An 18,338-nucleotide genomic window follows, 5' to 3' on the forward strand; every position below is an offset into this window, starting at 1 on the left:
ATTACACATTAGTCAATCAGGTAAGATATCACAAACTACTGCAGAAGCAATTCAAATTGGGACAATTAAATAAACAAATGTATGCCTGTATATTTTATATATAGTGTTTTTTTAATCTGTTTATTAAAATGAGAATTTCTTAGCAAGAGATAAATACAAAGACGGTGAAGTACCATGGTTCTGAAATGCAGAAAGAACACAGAGAAAGCAAAAAAACAGAATTATGTTTCCTTCAAGTATATTTCTTATCTCTCTAGCTAAACAAATTATTTCTGTACCACAGCAACCATTGTCTTGATCCCGTCAAAACATGTGACAACATGACCTCTGAACCCTGCCAGCCTCTCTCTCTGAGTTGAAAGGTCGCAGTGTCACGTGATTTGAATGGAATGAGGAAATCATTTGAAGTGTATTTTTTGGGTTACAATTTTGAAAAAAAAAAATATTTTTTAAATATATTTATAGCTTAAAACTGCTGTGACATTCTTTGCTTTGTAGTTAATTTGATGCAGAATTCACCCCCCTAGTCTCTGGAAGTCGCTTTGGATAAAAGTGTCTGCTAAATGACTAAATTATACAGTACAGTCCTATAAAATATTATTATTATTTATTTCTTAGCAGACGCCCTTATCCAGGGCGACTTACAATTGTTACAAGATATCACATTATTTTTACATACAATTCCCCATTTGTACAGTTGGGTTTTTATTGCAATTCCTTCATCTTGTTTGATCTAACTTGTGCTCAGTTTATGGGACTGGCATGTGGAAGCATAAGAGAATTTTGGGAACCCTGGCTGTAGTCTCTGCGTATCGTAGCGGCTGTAGCGCTGGTTTGATTTGAAGGCAGTGTGCTTTGTACTTGAGTAGCACCTTGGCTCCAAAGATCTGTAAAACAAACACCAAGCTGCCTGAAGGCGTGTTGTTTTCACAAGTGTGTCTCGCTGGCAGTTTTCTTCATGACGTTGTTGTTCTCTTACTCTCTGATCAATAGTCCTCTCTCTCTCAGTGCTGGGATTTCATAAAGGGGCTGGTGACGCTGCCTATATTACTGCTGTAATGAAGGATAAAGCATATATAGTCAAGATAGCGATTTAGTTTTTTAAAAAAATAAAGATTTTTTTTTTTTAAATTCACTTTTTTTTGGTTTGTTTTAGCACAAAAAATGAAATTTAAAAAAGCAGCATTCTGTTTAGTACCACACTGCACAGACACTAATCTGAAGCCTTACTGCTATAAAACACAGGGAAGACTCTCTCTCTCTCTCTCTCTCTCTCTCTCTCTCTGAGGTCTTGTAGTAGAATCAGGAGACTCGATTGGGTTCAAAGACGGTGTTTTTATTAATAAAACAGCTTGCAGTAATTTAAACAGCAGTGACCAAATCACAAACCTGATTCCCCCTCCTAAACATTACAAACCTCTAACAGGAATCACTGCGACACAAGCACTGTACCTACCTTCCCTCGAAGAAGACTTCTTTCTCCTGAGATACAGTGTGATCAAAATGCATACAGCCTCCACAAACACCCCGAGATAACATGAGCTAATAAAGGTCTTTAACAAGTCTGATCACAAGTGGTTCTGTAGATATACGTGTGACAGACAGACAGATACTGATCCTCTCAGTGCTAAGAAATTACCTTCGTAAGTTTCACCACACTTGATTGATAAATAAGCCCACATCTTTACCACACACACACACACCATTCGCAATCACTAGTGCTGAATGAAGAAAGTCTGAAGCAAGTTTCATCCCAATCAGAAACCCGTTCTCTCTGGGTCTGTGAAACTCGAAAGCGTGGTATTTGTAGCACATCGTGATTAAAGGAGGTTTCAGCTATAAAACCAATACCTGCCTTCTTTCTCAAACGCCGTCTTCTTTCTCCTGAGATACAGTGTGATCGATAGGACTGCCAGGACTCCGATCACAGCGAGCACTATCACAGGAATCAAAATGTGATTCCTCGGGGCATCATCTGAGGACCAAAATAAACAAACAACCAGTTAAAGTATAAAGAGCCTCTCTTCCACCCCCCTCGCCTCTCTCCTTGGTGCATCGATCTTGAGAAATGAATCTCAACCAATTCTACACTGCATGTAAAGAAAGTTGGCATTTTAGTTCACATTCTTACAGTACAAGTAGTGGGTTTGTCTTTACCGCACTAATGTGAAGGTGTGTCACAGTGATGGTCTGATTGCTGATGAGAAGAGTCAGGAGGCTTACCTTTCTCATCACAGTAATGTGAAGGTGTGTCACAGTGATGGTCTGATTGCTGATGAGAAGAGTCAGGAGGCTTACCTTTCTCATCACAGTAATGTGAAGGTGTGTGTCACAGTGATGGTCTGATTGCTGATGAGAAGAGTCAGGAGGCTTACCTTTCTCATCACAGTAATGTGAAGGTGTGTCACAGTGATGGTCTGATTGCTGATGAGAAGAGTCAGGAGGCTTACCTTTCTCATCACAGTAATGTGAAGGTGTGTCACAGTGATGGTCTGATTGCTGATGAGAAGAGTCAGGAGACTTACCTTTCTCATCACAGTAATGTGAAGGCGTCACAGTGATGGTCTTGTTGCTGGCAGGGTGCTGGCCACACAGGTGTAGGTAACATTGCCCCCTTGCATTTCCTGCGAGATCTCCAGTTCTGTTGTGTTCAGTGGCTTCCCATCTCTCATCCAGGACACGTTCACTTCACTGGCGTTTCCCACAAAGCACTGCAGAGTGCAGCTCCTGTTAGCTGAATGGATCTGCAGAACCCGAGGCTTTGGAACAGGGTCTGGGGACGAAGGAGATTTTATTTTGTCATGAACCTTCAAGCTGGCATTGTTTATCTTGCCAATACCTGCAACAGACGGCTGTGACAGAAATATAATGAGTTTTGGTTGTAAACCTCCCTCCCGACCTGTGAGGGCGCTAAGCAGCGAAAGCGATTAGCTTAGCGCTTGGTTCAGAGAAACACGGAACTGAAGGACTGGGAGAGTTGTCAAGCACAATTGTATTGAGAAAAAGAGTTTGTGAGTGTTTTGTTGGTTGTGTCGTTGTTAATAATTGTCTTTTGTTTTTGTGAAAATCACTAGACACGTCTCCGGAACTGTCGCCTTGGGCCAGCACTACCCGGAAAAACAACACCAGTGTCACTGTTTAAAATGATCACCCACCAACAGCACTACCGCACGCACCCAGGACTGCTGACCGTGTTTGTATCTTTGTGGGACGGATATTCGGGTTTATTATTCGGGACTGTAACCCTGTTGTTGTTTACGCCGTGCAGTAAACATTGCTGTGTTATTGCCGGGAATTATTATTTGGTCACCAGACCTGGATACAATTAAAAACTGTTCCAAACTGGATTATAACTCTCTGTGTTTCATTGCTGCATTGCATCACCCCTGCACCTGCACCTGCACCTGCACCTGCACGTACCGCTTCAACACAATGGATTTCGGCTTTGCTTCGAGACCGATCTTTCACGCGTGCGCAGTACAGCAGTTTTAGGCGCTTCGTTCTCGGTTTTTATTTTGGATCACGTGATTCCGTTTCTTAATCAAACTCTACAGGATCAACGTTGATTGTTTTCTCCCAAATTTTGAAAGGGACTCTTGATGCTGATTCTCTGATAACAACGTACACACAAAAAAGGCAACTTCTTGTTTTTAATTCAAACCGAACACAAAGCGAATGACGTTACATTGTAATTCATTAATACAAAACTATGATTTCAGAAACAGGTTATAACATTATTATTTATTTTTATAAGTCATTAAGATTTTAAATCATGGAAAATACATTATTATTATTATTATTATTATTATTACTACTACTATTATTATTATCATCATCATCATCATCAGCTATTGCACTGCTAATCTATCACTGTAGATATAATTTGCTGTAATAAGGGAGGAGGGAAGGGGGGAGGACAGCGTTTATAAAATTTTTAAAAAAAAATAATGAACTGAGAGCCACCAGGATCGCCTGAACAGCCTTGCCATCATCTCCAGGGAAAGTGATGTACTCACAAAACGGCATTTTACTGACATTATTAGAGACTTTGCACCGATGAAATCGAGGAGATGAATTTAAGGTAAGTGTATGATTTAATTACTCTGCGTTGTAAGCTTTACTTAGAACAGAGGTGATTAGGAAACATTTAAGTAACGTGCTGTTTAGTTTTCAGATACATTGTGGTATTGAGCACTTAGTAACATTTTAACATTCCTCACATTGTCTTTTAAAAAGGTTCTTTTCATATTAATCCAGTTATTAAAAATTGTGTGTTTAGGTCACTAGATGGCGCTGCGGTAATGCAAAGTCTTTAGAGCTAACTGCTTCATGAATGTATTGCACGTTTGGGATTCACTTAAAAACAACGGAGTGGTTATTTGATTCTGTTTTTTGCCATATGGGGAGGGGGAGGGGGGGGGGGGAGGGGGAGGGGGAGTGGGGGAGGGGGAGTGGGGGAGTGGGGGAGGGGGGGAGGGGGGGGAGGGGGGAGGGGGAGTGGGGGAGGGGGGGGGTGGGGGGGAGGGGGGGAGGGGGAGGGGAGGGGGGGGGAATGGGGAGGGGGGGGTGGGGGAGTGGGGGAGGGGGGGGGGTGGGGGAGTGGGGGAGGGGGAGGGGAGGGGGGGGGAATGGGGAGGGGGGAATGGGAGGGGAGGAGGGGAGGAGGGGAGGGGAGGAGGGGAGGGGAGGGGAGGGGAGGGGGGGGGGGGTCTGTCTGTCTGTCTGTCTGTCTGTCTGTTCTGGTTCCTTGTTCCTTGTCCCTTGTCCAGGGACCCATGATACCAAAATCCTGCTTGTTACCTCCTGGTTCATATTGTATTCAAGCAGTGTCAGCGCTGTCTGCAAGCCGCACTGTGTTTAAATATGAAGCTTGCATTGTAACCCTGTCTGTGCTGCCCTGTGACTCCTGCGCGAGTCGCCTGGGATAAAGCAGGGGTCTGCCGGATAAATAAATACAAATCAATCAAACTTGGTTACCTTTTAAGGGACATCACGTGATCAAAAAATAAAAACCAAAAACGTACAGTGCCACGGATTCTCTAGACAAGCGTGGAGGTCAGCGATACTTACCGTAAACGGACAGGTTAAAAAGTTTATATTGCTTGTACGTCTCCATTTGGTAAAAGCCGCTGTCCTCTCTCTCCAAGTTATTAATACTGAGGTGGTTTGTCACATTGTCCACCTGCAGCCTTGATTCGAATCTCTTCTGAAAAACATCAATCTTCCCGTTCTGAATTCTCGCAATGGGCCAGTCTTTGTTTTCCTCAGGACCGTATCTCCAGTTTATCTCCGTGTTTAAAGGCAGGTTCGGGATCTCCACGGGGAAAGTGAGCGATTCCCCCACAATGCCCTTCACCTGCTGGACTCCAAGCTGAGCTGCAGACAGGCAAGATCCAAAAACTAAACAGAGAGGAGAAAAAATACTGTTAGGTTTACTGCTTTATCGCCATTTATAGTTCGTATTTCTATGTATTTTTTCCTATTCATGGTTATACTGAATTATAAAACGATGTATATTATTATTATTATTTATTTCTTAGCAGACGCCCTTATCCAGGGCGACTTACAATTGTTACAAGATATCACATTATTTTTACATACAATTCCCCATTTATACAGTTGGGTTTTTACTGGAGCAATCTAGGTAAAGTACCTTGCTCAAGGGTACAGCAGCAGTGTCCCCCACCTGGGATTGAACCCATGACCCTCCGGTCAAGAGTCCAGAGCCCTGACCACTACTCCACACTGTTGCCCTCTCTAACACAAGGCTGTTAGAGTTACTTCCCCTTTCTGTAGTCAAAGTACCCCTGGACAGCGTCGGCTTTAATTCCAAACTGGATTTTAATGTTTTAATTTAATAAATTCCAAACTGGAGGGTCCTAGACGACTACCACTCTACTTGTAATAGATACAAGCAAACAAACAAGACAACGAGCCCACTTAACGAACCCTTATACAAGTGCCCTATAGTAAAGAGAGGTCTGGTAAAGCATAGTGAAGCATTGTACAGCACAGAGAGGTGTGGTAAAGCATAGGGAAGCATTGTAAAGCACAGAGAGGTCTGGTAAAGCATAGGGAAGCATTGTAAAGCACAGAGAGGTCTGGTAAAGCATAGGGGAGCATTGTAAAGCACAGAGAGGTGTGGTAAAGCATAGGGAAGCATTGTAAAGCACAGAGAGGTGTGGTAAAGCATAGGGAAGCATTGTAAAGCACAGAGAGGTCTGGTAAAGCATAGGGAAGCATTGTAAAGCACAGAGAGGTCTGGTAAAGCATAGGGAAGCATTGTAAAGCACAGAGAGGTCTGGTAAAGCATAGGGAAGCATTGTAAAGCACAGAGAGGTCTGGTAAAGCATAGGGAAGCATTGTAAAGCACAGAGAGGTCTGGTAAAGCATAGTGAAGCATTGTACAGCACAGAGAGGTCTGGTAAAGCATAGGGAAGCATTGTAAAGCACAGAGAGGTGTGGTAAAGCATAGGGAAGCATTGTAAAGCACAGAGAGGTCTGGTAAAGCATAGGGAAGCATTGTAAAGCACAGAGAGGTCTGGTAAAGCATAGGGAAGCATTGTAAAGCACAGAGAGGTCTGGTAAAGCATAGGGAAGCATTGTAAAGCACAGAGAGGTCTGGTAAAGCATAGGGAAGCATTGTAAAGCACAGAGAGGTCTGGTAAAGCATAGGGAAGCATTGTAAAGCACAGAGAGGTCTGGTAAAGCATAGGGAAGCATTGTAAAGTACAGAGAGGTCTGGTAAAGCATAGTGAAGCATTGTACAGCACAGAGAGGTCTGGTAAAGCATAGGGAAGCATTGTAAAGCACAGAGAGGTCTGGTAAAGCATAGTGAAGCATTGTACAGCACAGAGAGGTCTGGTAAAGCATAGGGAAGCATTGTAAAGCACAGAGAGGTGTGGTAAAGCATAGGGAAGCATTGTAAAGCACAGAGAGGTCTGGTAAAGCATAGGGAAGCATTGTAAAGCACAGAGAGGTCTGGTAAAGCATAGGGAAGCATTGTAAAGCACAGAGAGGTCTGGTAAAGCATAGGGAAGCATTGTAAAGCACAGAGAGGTCTGGTAAAGCATAGGGAAGCATTGTAAAGCACAGAGAGGTCTGGTAAAGCATAGTGAAGCATTGTACAGCACAGAGAGGTCTGGTAAAGCATAGGGAAGCATTGTAAAGCACAGAGAGGTGTGGTAAAGCATAGGGAAGCATTGTAAAGCACAGAGAGGTCTGGTAAAGCATAGGGAAGCATTGTAAAGCACAGAGAGGTCTGGTAAAGCATAGGGAAGCATTGTAAAGCACAGAGAGGTCTGGTAAAGCATAGGGAAGCATTGTAAAGCACAGAGAGGTCTGGTAAAGCATAGGGAAGCATTGTAAAGCACAGAGAGGTCTGGTAAAGCATAGGGAAGCATTGTAAAGCACAGAGAGGTCTGGTAAAGCATAGGGAAGCATTGTAAAGTACAGAGAGGTCTGGTAAAGCATAGTGAAGCATTGTACAGCACAGAGAGGTCTGGTAAAGCATAGGGAAGCATTGTAAAGCACAGAGAGGTCTGGTAAAGCATAGTGAAGCATTGTACAGCACAGAGAGGTCTGGTAAAGCATAGGGAAGCATTGTAAAGCACAGAGAGGTCTGGTAAAGCATAGGGAAGCATTGTAAAGCACAGAGAGGTGTGGTAAAGCATAGGGAAGCATTGTAAAGCACAGAGAGGTATGGTAAAGCATAGTGAAGCATTGTACAGCACAGAGAGGTCTGGTAAAGCATAGGGAAGCATTGTAAAGCACAGAGAGGTCTGGTAAAGCATAGGGAAGCATTGTAAAGCACAGAGAGGTCTGGTAAAGCATAGAGAAGCATTGTAAAGCACAGAGAGGCCAGTTTTTGAGATATTCTGCTTAGCTGACAGCCGAGTTTCTAAGTCATGCATGCACAGTTTACCATAAACTGGACCGTAAATTCATTTAAGAGTAACCCTTAGTACATGAATCAAAGTTAATGTATTTTTTACTCTCCCAGAAAACATTTAGGAACATGGTATTCCAAAAAAAAGGACATCTCATTTGCTTATGTAATGTCCATCAATATATAGTGAGGCGTAGGGGTTTATCAGAGCTTCTGGGTTTAAGAAACCAGTGCCCTTCAACAACTTCAAATAAATCCTATTGTATTGTATTAGTCAACATTTCCCTTATCTATTCCTGATAGTTTATACTGTAGGTCAGGGGTTTTCAACTTTTTTTTGAAACTGTACCCCTTCTATCTGGAGGTTTCAGCTCGAGTACCCCTTTACAATTTTTGCTCAACTGAACGGTACCTCAGTTACAATAAAATGGAGAATAATCTGTTTGTAATTGATTGTGTTCCTCAAATACACAATAACAAGTGATATTTATAGGGTATACAGTTATACAGCAATACAGTGGTTTCGGACATCTAAGAACAGGTACTGCGAGCATCTGGATTCATACCCAGAGGTACTCTGTAGCCTCCTAGGACATTCACAGCTTGTTTGACACCCTCTTGTAGTTGCCCGTTTCTGCATATAAAGCAAAATGCTGTTTGTCAATCTCTCTTTTTTCTTATAAATCAGTCTTTGCAGGAATCATTCCAAAAACACTTGAATCAGTTAGGGACTACCAGTCTGACACTACAGGCCTTTAAATTGCAGTACCAATTTGCAAGTTGCTAAGTGGTTGCGTTCCTCAAATTTGCACTGCAAAGAGATATTTTAAAGAATAGGGTATAGAGTGCTTTTTTTTGCCTCTGCTCGCTTTTGGTGCAAAACTATGCTCCGATACACTCAAGCTGATACTGTGATCACAAAACACTTGGAATGGACTTAAATTGGTGCTTCTGTTGCATAAATACACGACAAAATGTGCACATTTCAGGTCTTATATATAATGGACATTTTTGTATGTATTTTGTTATAGGAAATCGCAGTCGGGGTGGAGGGGGCGGTAGTCCTCCTGTCGTACCCCATGAGTCCACAAATCCTGGGTCAACAAACTCGCTAATACTCTCTTTAGATGTACAACAGTCTTAGCTAAAGAAAATGGGTTCCTTCGAGTTCGTACGACCCACGACCACCATTGGCCGAGCCTTACCCCGATGGTGATTTTATAATGGGATTTGCCATAGGGAAGGGGGTGGTCTCTTATAGTACCCGTATCTCCACGACCCCTGGGCCAACAAACTCAGAAGGGCACTCTTTGCGTGCACAAGAGTCTTAGCTAAAGAAAGACATCGGCCACGGGTTCATACGCCACCCCACCCCCAGATGGTGGGCGTTGCCCCAAAGGGGTTTCTTAATGGGATTTCCCATAGACATTTTTTAGGGTGCTATATCTCGGGTTCCGGGGGTCCCCGAGACTTGAAAATCGGTACGGAGGTCCACCTCGGGGCCCCTGTCGATCCCTCCAAGCGACGTGTCCCCAGCTAGAAAGGACACCAGTTTAGACTTTTTTTGCCAACCTGGAGCTCAAAAGCTATTGGAAATGCAACCTTGACATGCCATCATGCTGAAAATGTGTAAATTTGTTGAAAATGTAGCATTTGAAAACGGGTGGCTCCCTGTGAGAGAGGGCCCCCAGACATGACGCTAGGAAGTTCAACCTGGTTTCTAAGCCCCGGGGTCATGGAGATATGACCCCGAAAAGGGTAGTTTTTGGACATTTTTGACAGGGCGTATCTCGGGTTCTGTGGGGGTTAGGAACTTGATTTTTTTGGTTCAGATGCCAGGACGGCTTGGCAAAGTGAATTTTTTCATCGTTTTTGGGTGAACCACCACACCGTTTTAGGGGGTGGTTTGGGGTGCTCCCCTGAGTCTATATCACTTTGAATGGTGGTTCTACGTGCTTGGGTTCGAGAGATATGCCTGAAAAGTGTTTTTCAACCCTGCCATAGACATGAATGAGACTGAACACCCTGAACGCCCTGAAAATATTTTTTTGCAAAGAATTGCTATGAAACTGGGCATGTTACAATCAGGCTGGTCTAGAACCCTTCGAACGGTGGTTGTAGGTGCTCTGGTTCGAGAGATATGACTGAAAATGTGTTTTTTAACACTGCCATAGACATGAATGGGGCTGAATACCCGAAAATATATTTTGCAAAGAATTGCTACGGTGGGTGTGTGCATGTAGGGGTTGCATGGTGGTGTCTGCGTGTAGGGGTTGCATGGTGGTGTGTGAGTGTAGGGGTTGCATGGTGGTGTGTGAGTGTAGGGGTTGCATGGTGGTGTGTGCGTGTAGGGGTTGCATGGTGGTGTGTGAGTGTAGGGGTTGCATGGTGGTGTGTGCGTGCAGGGGTTGCATGGTGGTGTGTGAGTGTAGGGGTTGCATGGTGGTGTGTGAGTGTAGGGGTTGCATGGTGGTGTGTGCATGTAGGGGTTGCATGGTGGTGTGTGCATGTAGGGGTTGCATGGTGGTGTGTGAGTGTAGGGGTTGCATGGTGGTGTGTGAGTGTAGGGGTTGCATGGTGGTGTGTGAGTGTAGGGGTTGCATGGTGGTGTGTGAGTGTAGGGGTTGCATGGTGGTGTGTGCGTGTAGGGGTTGCATGGTGGTGTGTGCGTGTAGGGGTTGCATGGTGGTGTGTGCGTGTAGGGGTTGCATGGTGGTGTGTGCGTGTAGGGGTTGCATGGTGGTGTGTGAGTGTAGGGGTTGCATGGTGGTGTGTGAGTGTAGGGGTTGCATGGTGGTGTGTGAGTGTAGGGGTTGCATGGTGGTGTGTGAGTGTAGGGGTTGCATGGTGGTGTGTGAGTGTAGGGGTTGCATGGTGGTGTGTGCGTGTAGGGGTTGCATGGTGGTGTGTGCGTGTAGGGGTTGCATGGTGGTGTGTGCGTGTAGGGGTTGCATGGTGGTGTGTGCGTGTAGGGGTTGCATGGTGGTGTGTGAGTGTAGGGGTTGCATGGTGGTGTGTGAGTGTAGGGGTTGCATGGTGGTGTGTGCATGTAGGGGTTGCATGGTGGTGTGTGCCTGTAGGGATTGCATGGTGGTGTGTGCATGTAGGGGTTGCATGGTGGTGTGTGCATGTAGGGGTTGCATGGTGGTGTGTGAGTGTAGGGGTTGCATGGTGGTGTGTGAGTGTAGGGGTTGCATGGTGGTGTGTGCATGTAGGGGTTGCATGGTGGTGTGTGCATGTAGGGGTTGCATGGTGGTGTGTGCATGTAGGGGTTGCATGGTGGTGTGTGCCTGTAGGGATTGCATGGTGGTGTGTGCATGTAGGGGTTGCATGGTGGTGTGTGCATGTAGGGGTTGCATGGTGGTGTGTGCGTGTAGGGGTTGCATGGTGGTGTGTGAGTGTAGGGGTTGCATGGTGGTGTGTGAGTGTAGGGGTTGCATGGTGGTGTGTGAGTGTAGGGGTTGCATGGTGGTGTGTGAGTGTAGGGGTTGCATGGTGGTGTGTGAGTGTAGGGGTTGCATGGTGGTGTGTGCGTGTAGGGGTTGCATGGTGGTGTGTGCGTGTAGGGGTTGCATGGTGGTGTGTGCGTGTAGGGGTTGCATGGTGGTGTGTGCGTGTAGGGGTTGCATGGTGGTGTGTGAGTGTAGGGGTTGCATGGTGGTGTGTGAGTGTAGGGGTTGCATGGTGGTGTGTGCATGTAGGGGTTGCATGGTGGTGTGTGCCTGTAGGGATTGCATGGTGGTGTGTGCATGTAGGGGTTGCATGGTGGTGTGTGCATGTAGGGGTTGCATGGTGGTGTGTGAGTGTAGGGGTTGCATGGTGGTGTGTGAGTGTAGGGGTTGCATGGTGGTGTGTGCATGTAGGGGTTGCATGGTGGTGTGTGCATGTAGGGGTTGCATGGTGGTGTGTGCATGTAGGGGTTGCATGGTGGTGTGTGCCTGTAGGGATTGCATGGTGGTGTGTGCATGTAGGGGTTGCATGGTGGTGTGTGCATGTAGGGGTTGCATGGTGGTGTGTGAGTGTAGGGGTTGCATGGTGGTGTGTGAGTGTAGGGGTTGCATGGTGGTGTGTGCATGTAGGGGTTGCATGGTGGTGTGTGCATGTAGGGGTTGCATGGTGGTGTGTGCATGTAGGGGTTGCATGGTGGTGTGTGCCTGTAGGGATTGCATGGTGGTGTGTGCATGTAGGGGTTGCATGGTGGTGTGTGCATGTAGGGGTTGCATGGTGGTACACGTGTGTGGAGGGGAATTGGAGTTCAGGTTTTGCGCAAAAGAGGGGCGGGGTAAAGACTGAGAAGGGAAGGGTAGAAGAAAAATTACTACAATCATTTATTTTCACTGTCGACTCCCAGTCTCCTTTCCCTCACTTTATGATTTTATTCTGTGATTATTTAATTATTGTCAAAATAAACAGCCTTCATCTACTCACAGTTGCAGTCTCATTTCTGTCCAAAAAGAACTTGAAACACGTCAATATATTGATGGTTACATAAGAAAATGAGATGTCATTATTTCGGAATACCATGTTCCTTCCCAAAAATGTGTTTTAATATTAGCCTTTAATAAAGTAAAACGACTGCTTTAATTAATTTTCACGTATCTATTTAAGTGCAATGTAGTTTCTTCATGTAATAAGAAATACGTTTTTTTTAACATTTACATTTTATTTCTGTTTTTCATTTAAAAAAAAGATTTCTGGGGAGAGTAAAACATACATTAACTTTGATTCATGTACTAAGGGTTACTCTCAAATGAATTCACGATCCAGTTTATGGTAAACTGTGCATGGATGACTTAGAAACTCGGCTGTCAGCTGAGTCCCCAAAACTGGGCTGAATTCGAAAATGCAAAGCGGCCCAGAATTTGCGACGTAAATGAAAACAGGGGCAGTCTATACGTAAAACTGTGATTACATTAGAGATAAACTAATGTATCCTGTAACAAAACTGCAATAGTGTATACATTTCATATTAAAATATATCGCAAAAACGATCACAGATATATGCTACTTGAAAGAAAAAAGTACACCACCACAGAAAGCCAATTCTTACATTCATGCATGACATGATAATTTATATAAAGTAATTCCTCATAGTTTGTAATATCAGTACAGTGTAATACCACATTTTATTTTAATGGTACGGTTGTGGAAAGCAGATCACTCTCTCTCTCTCTCTCTGATCACAATGTTAAAAATGCAAGCAAACTTTTCCACTCGTGTGACGACATATTCATGTGACAGACATGGACCAATCAAAAAGCGAGACTGTTATGCGGTTCCATCCCAGAAACCGGGCCTGTGTCAATACCTCCGGAACTGAATGCTGCTCATTTAAATCTTTCATTTTAATGGAACGCTGTTACAACACGTTCTTTGGTTTTACGGTGAACTTCATTAAGACAATCACCCTAATCTAATAAAGCACTATATCAAATTCGATTGCTCAACGGCATGCCCGATACAGAAACCACGACTCTATCTATCGCCAATAGATCAATAATAACAATAACAAACAGAACAGGCATTTGAAATATTACCGTGAGGGTCTCACCCTCACAATCGTGCTGAACTCGGATCATTTTATTTAAATCTGTTAACCACCAAAACACACGACCTCTGTCAGCGACTAATAGAATGAATGCACCTTTCCAGACCCGCACGCCTTGTTAGGAGCGAGATCATCAGCGGTACCCGGGTCCAAAACTCCCCAAACTGCCCTCTTTTCAAAGCAAACCCCTCTCGTCTTTTTATAGCGCCTGGTTTGTATCTGCAGCTAAATCCATTCTGCCCCGCTCAGAGCTGAATTCACTGGTTTAGACCTACAATAGAACGCGCGCTGATCGGCTTCTCTTAGTACCGTTCACTTGGCAGCGTGTTTAAACAGTTTAAACCCAGAGAAAGCAGAATCGGTGTGTCTTGCCGGATACTAAAGTAACTCACCATAAACCGACATGAAACAGAGAAAGCGGATTCCTCTCCAGCTGTATTCCATGGTTTTAAATGTGCCCTTCTTTGCATTCGACAAAGTAGAAAGATTGATCCTCACTCCGTGTTCTCGGAGCGCTCGCTTCCCCACTGATGCGGGTCCTAGAAAGACACGCCCCTTGACGCTTTTTTGGGCAATCAGGTTTTTTTTGGGTGGGGTGAAGAGGCACTTTTAAGACACACCTACATACATCATTGTACGAGTCGGTTTATTATATTAGTGATAAACACATTTAACATTAAAAATAACTTGTTTGAATGACGTTTTGTCAGAAGAACCCACGGAAAATACAAACGTAACTCGTCTTGATGCGAGAGGACTGTGTATTTGCGTAACTTAGCCGTAGAGCTTCAAACAAGCGAGAGAGTGTTCAAGTGAAGCGTGTAGCTCATCAGTTTACAATATACCACTTTTCAGACACAGAAAGGTATGGTGAAGCACAGAGAGGTGTGGTAAAGCATAGGGAAGCATTGTAAAGCACAGAGAGGTCTGGTAAAGCATAGGGAAGCATTGTAAAGCACAGAGAGGTCTGGTAAAGCATAGGGAAGCATTGTAAAGCACAGAGAGGTCTGGTAAAGCATAGGGAAGCATTGTAAAGCACAGAGAGGTGTGGTAAAGCACAGGGAAGCATTGTAAAGCACAGAGAGGTCTGGTAAAGCATAGGGAAGCATTGTAAAGCACAGAGAGGTGTGGTAAAGCATAGGGAAGCATTGTAAAGCACAGAGAGGTCTGGTAGAGCATAGGGAAGCATTGTAAAGCACAGAGAGGTGTGGTAAAGCATAGGGAAGCATTGTAAAGCACAGAGGTCTGATAAAGCATAGGGAAGCATTGTAAAGCGCAGAGAGGTCTGGTAAAGCATAGGGAAGCATTGTACAGCACAGAGAGGTCTGGTAAAGCACAGGGAAGCATTGTAAAGCACAGAGAGGTGTGGTAAAGCATAGTGAAGCACTGTAAAGCACAGATAGGTCTGGTAAAGCACAGGGAAGCATTGTAAAGCACAGAGAGGTCTGGTAAAGCATAGGGAAGCATTGTAAAGCACAGAGAGGTCTGGTAAAGCATAGGGAAGCATTGTAAAGCACAGAGAGGTGTGGTAAAGCATAGGGAAGCATTGTAAAGCACAGAGAGGTGTGGTAAAGCATAGGGAAGCATTGTAAAGCACAGAGAGGTCTGGTAAAGCATAGGGAAGCATTGTAAAGCACAGAGAGGTGTGGCAAAGCATAGGGAAGCATTGTAAAGCACAGAGAGGTCTGGTAAAGCATAGGGAAGCATTGTAAAGCACAGAGAGGTGTGGTAAAGCATAGGGAAGCATTGTAAAGCACAGAGAGGTCTGGTAAAGCATAGGGAAGCATTGTAAAGCACAGAGAGGTGTGGCAAAGCATAGGGAAGCATTGTAAAGCACAGAGAGGTCTGGTAAAGCATAGGGAAGCATTGTAAAGCACAGAGAGGTCTGGTAAAGCATAGGGAAGCATTGTAAAGCACAGAGAGGTCTGGTAAAGCATAGGGAAGCATTCACATTAGCACTCCAGGTACCACAATATTGTAAGTGTGTCAATTTATAGACTATTACACTGTATTGTAACAGTGTCCATTTATACACTATTACCCAGTATTTTAATAGTTAACATTTATAGACACAGTCTTGTTTTGTTGTAATAAAATCCCTATTAAAAGGACAGTGAATGGGAGTTTGTCTAATATTATTTTCAGTATATTAATATATATATATATATATATATATATATATATATATTATTATTATTATTTATTTCTTAGCAGACGCCCTTATCCAGGGCGACTTACAATTGTTACAAGATATCACATTATACATTATACAGATATCACATTATTTTTACATACAATTCCCCATTTATACAGTTGGGTTTTTACTGGAGCAATCTAGGTAAAGTACCTTGCTCAAGGGTACAACAGCAGTGTCCCCCACCTGGGATTGAACCCACGACCCTCCGGTCAAGAGTCCAGAGCCCCTAACCACTACTCCACACTGCTGCCCTACTACTCCACACTGCTGTATAGATAGATAGATAGATTAAAAAAAGGTACCGCTACAGAATATTATATTTTGTATAAAGGATGATAATAACATTAATTTCTACGCTTAGCAGTTTCGTAGCCTCTCCGATAAATGAAGACAACGAGAATAGCTGTGACTTGAGCCGTCCCCTTAAAAACAACATTATTGCACAACTTAAAAAAGGACCGTTATATCCTTATCCTATCCTATAAGACAAACGACTCACCATAAACCGACATGAAACAGAGAAAGCGGATTCCTCTCCAGCTGTATTCCATGGTTTTAAATGTGCCCTTCTTTGCATTGACAGAGTAGAAAGATTGATCCTCACTCCGTGTTCTCGGAGCGCTCGCTTCATCACTGACGCGGTCCTAGAAAGACACGCCCCTTGACGCTTTTTTGGGCAATCAGGTTTTTTTTGGGTGGGGTGAAGAGGCACTTTTAAGACACACCTACATACATCATTGTACGAGTCGGTTTATTATATTAGTGATAAACACATTTAACATTAAAAATAACTTGTTTGAATGACGTTTTGTCAGAAGAACCCACGGAAAATACAAACGTAACTCGTCTTGATGCGAGAGGACTGTGTATTTGCGTAACTTAGCCGTAGAGCTTCAAACAAGCGAGAGAGTGTTCAAGTGAAGCGTGTAGCTCATCTGTTTACAATAGACCACTTTTCAGACACAGAAAGGTATGGTGAAGCACAGAGAGGTGTGGTAAAGCATAGGGAAGCATTGTAAAGCACAGAGAGGTCTGGTAAAGCATAGGGAAGCATTGTAAAGCACAGAGAGGTCTGGTAAAGCATAGGGAAGCATTGTAAAGCACAGAGAGGTCTGGTAATGCATAGGGAAGCATTGTAAAGCACAGAGAGGTGTGGTAAAGCATAGGGAAGCATTGTAAAGCACAGAGAGGTCTGGTAAAGCATAGGGAAGCATTGTAAAGCACAGAGAGGTGTGGTAAAGCATAGTGAAGCATTGTAAAGCACAGAGAGGTGTGGTAAAGCATAGTGAAGCATTGTAAAGCACAGAGAGGTCTGGTAAAGCATAGGGAAGCATTGTAAAGCACAGAGAGGTCTGGTAAAGCATAGTGAAGCATTGTAAAGCACAGAGAGGTCTGGTAAAGCATAGGGAAGCATTCTAAAGCACAGAGAGGTCTGGTAAATTAAGACAAACAGAAAATATCTAGGACGAGTCGTCACCTTTAAAACAGAATATTGCAGAGCGTTTAGTTAAGACGGGACCGTTATGTCCTTATCCTATCCTATAAGATAAAAAACTCACCATAAACCGACATGAAACAGAGAAAGCGGATTCCTCTCCAGCTGTATTCCATGATTTCAAATGTGCCCTTATTTGCATTGGACAGAGTAGAAAAATGTATTGTCACTCAGCTCGGAGCTTCATCACTGTTGTGTGTTCTGTAGACACTCCCTTTTAGCCCCCCCCCCCCCCCCCCCCCCCGACTTATTCATAAGGGGTCTTAGGGTCTGGCAAAACTGCTCGTGGTTAAACATCACTTTGAGTTCATAACCGATTATTATTATTTATTTATTTTAAAAATGTATTTTTTAAAGGTAGTTTTAAAGGGGGATTTTTAAAGGGGGAGGTAAAGCCACACATTTGAGACAGACCTACAAACATTACATAATTTTACGAGTCGGTTTATTATATTAGTGATAAACACATTTAACATTAAAAATAACTTGTTTGAATGACGTTTTGTCAGAAGAACCCACGGAAAAATACAAAAGTAACTCGTCTTGATGCGAGAGGACTGTGCATTTGTGTAACTTGGCCGTAGAGCTTCAAACAAGCAAGAGAGTGTTCAAGTGAAGCGTGTAGCTCATCTGTTTACAATAGACCACTTTTCAGACACACCTACATATATAATAAAGCACAGTGAAAGCATGGTCGCTCTGTCTTGTCAAATAGGATAAAGTAACTCACCATGAACCGATATGAAGAAGCGGATTCCTCTGCAGCTGTGTGCCATGGTTTAAAAAGTGCCCTTCTTTGCACTGGTTCATTATCTTCTCTGTGCTTTGAGAAGGGGGCTGGTTCATTATCTTCACTGTGCTTTGAGAAGGGGGCTGGTTCATTATCTTCTCTGTGCTTTACTACACTGTGCTGTGTTTTTACCAGAGGAGATACCAAAGCAGTGAACTTTGAGAAGCAGGGCTGTTATGGCTATCAATAGGATCAAACTGCAGCTGTAGTTGCACTGAATTGATTAAAGAGGTTTTTCAAACATCAAAGGATTTGCAAAGCTCACCTGAGTCTGACTCACAGCTAACCACACAGGGTCTTAAAAATAGAGGAAGTGTCTCAACTCCAGCACAGCGGTGACCACGCGTGTCTCTCTTTCTCACGCTATGACACGAGGTTTCTGATGCTCCAAAAAATCTGATAAGCCAGCTGACCACACAG

At 43.8% G+C, this 18,338-nt stretch overlaps 1 protein-coding gene and 1 long non-coding RNA gene across 2 annotated transcripts in view; both read right to left on the minus strand.

The window, feature by feature from the left end:
* Positions 1-16,298, minus strand: part of LOC131735988 (SLAM family member 8-like) — a 46,653-nt gene extending 30,355 nt beyond the window's left edge. The window contains exon 1 of the mRNA XM_059021776.1: positions 16,133-16,298. Coding sequence (XP_058877759.1) covers positions 16,133-16,184 — 52 coding nt within the window. The 5' untranslated portion in view covers positions 16,185-16,298. The remainder of the gene's footprint in view (positions 1-16,132) is intronic.
* On the minus strand, positions 74-2,516 carry LOC117969868 (uncharacterized). Its single transcript, XR_009327849.1, has 3 exons — positions 2,224-2,516; positions 1,852-1,975; positions 74-1,053 (listed from the first exon to the last, which is right to left on the minus strand). It is a non-coding gene; the product is annotated as an uncharacterized LOC117969868 (long non-coding RNA).
* Positions 16,299-18,338: the final 2,040 nt, after the last annotated feature.

Source organism: Acipenser ruthenus, unplaced genomic scaffold (assembly GCF_902713425.1).
Source record: "Acipenser ruthenus unplaced genomic scaffold, fAciRut3.2 maternal haplotype, whole genome shotgun sequence".
Taxonomy (NCBI): domain Eukaryota; kingdom Metazoa; phylum Chordata; class Actinopteri; order Acipenseriformes; family Acipenseridae; genus Acipenser; species Acipenser ruthenus.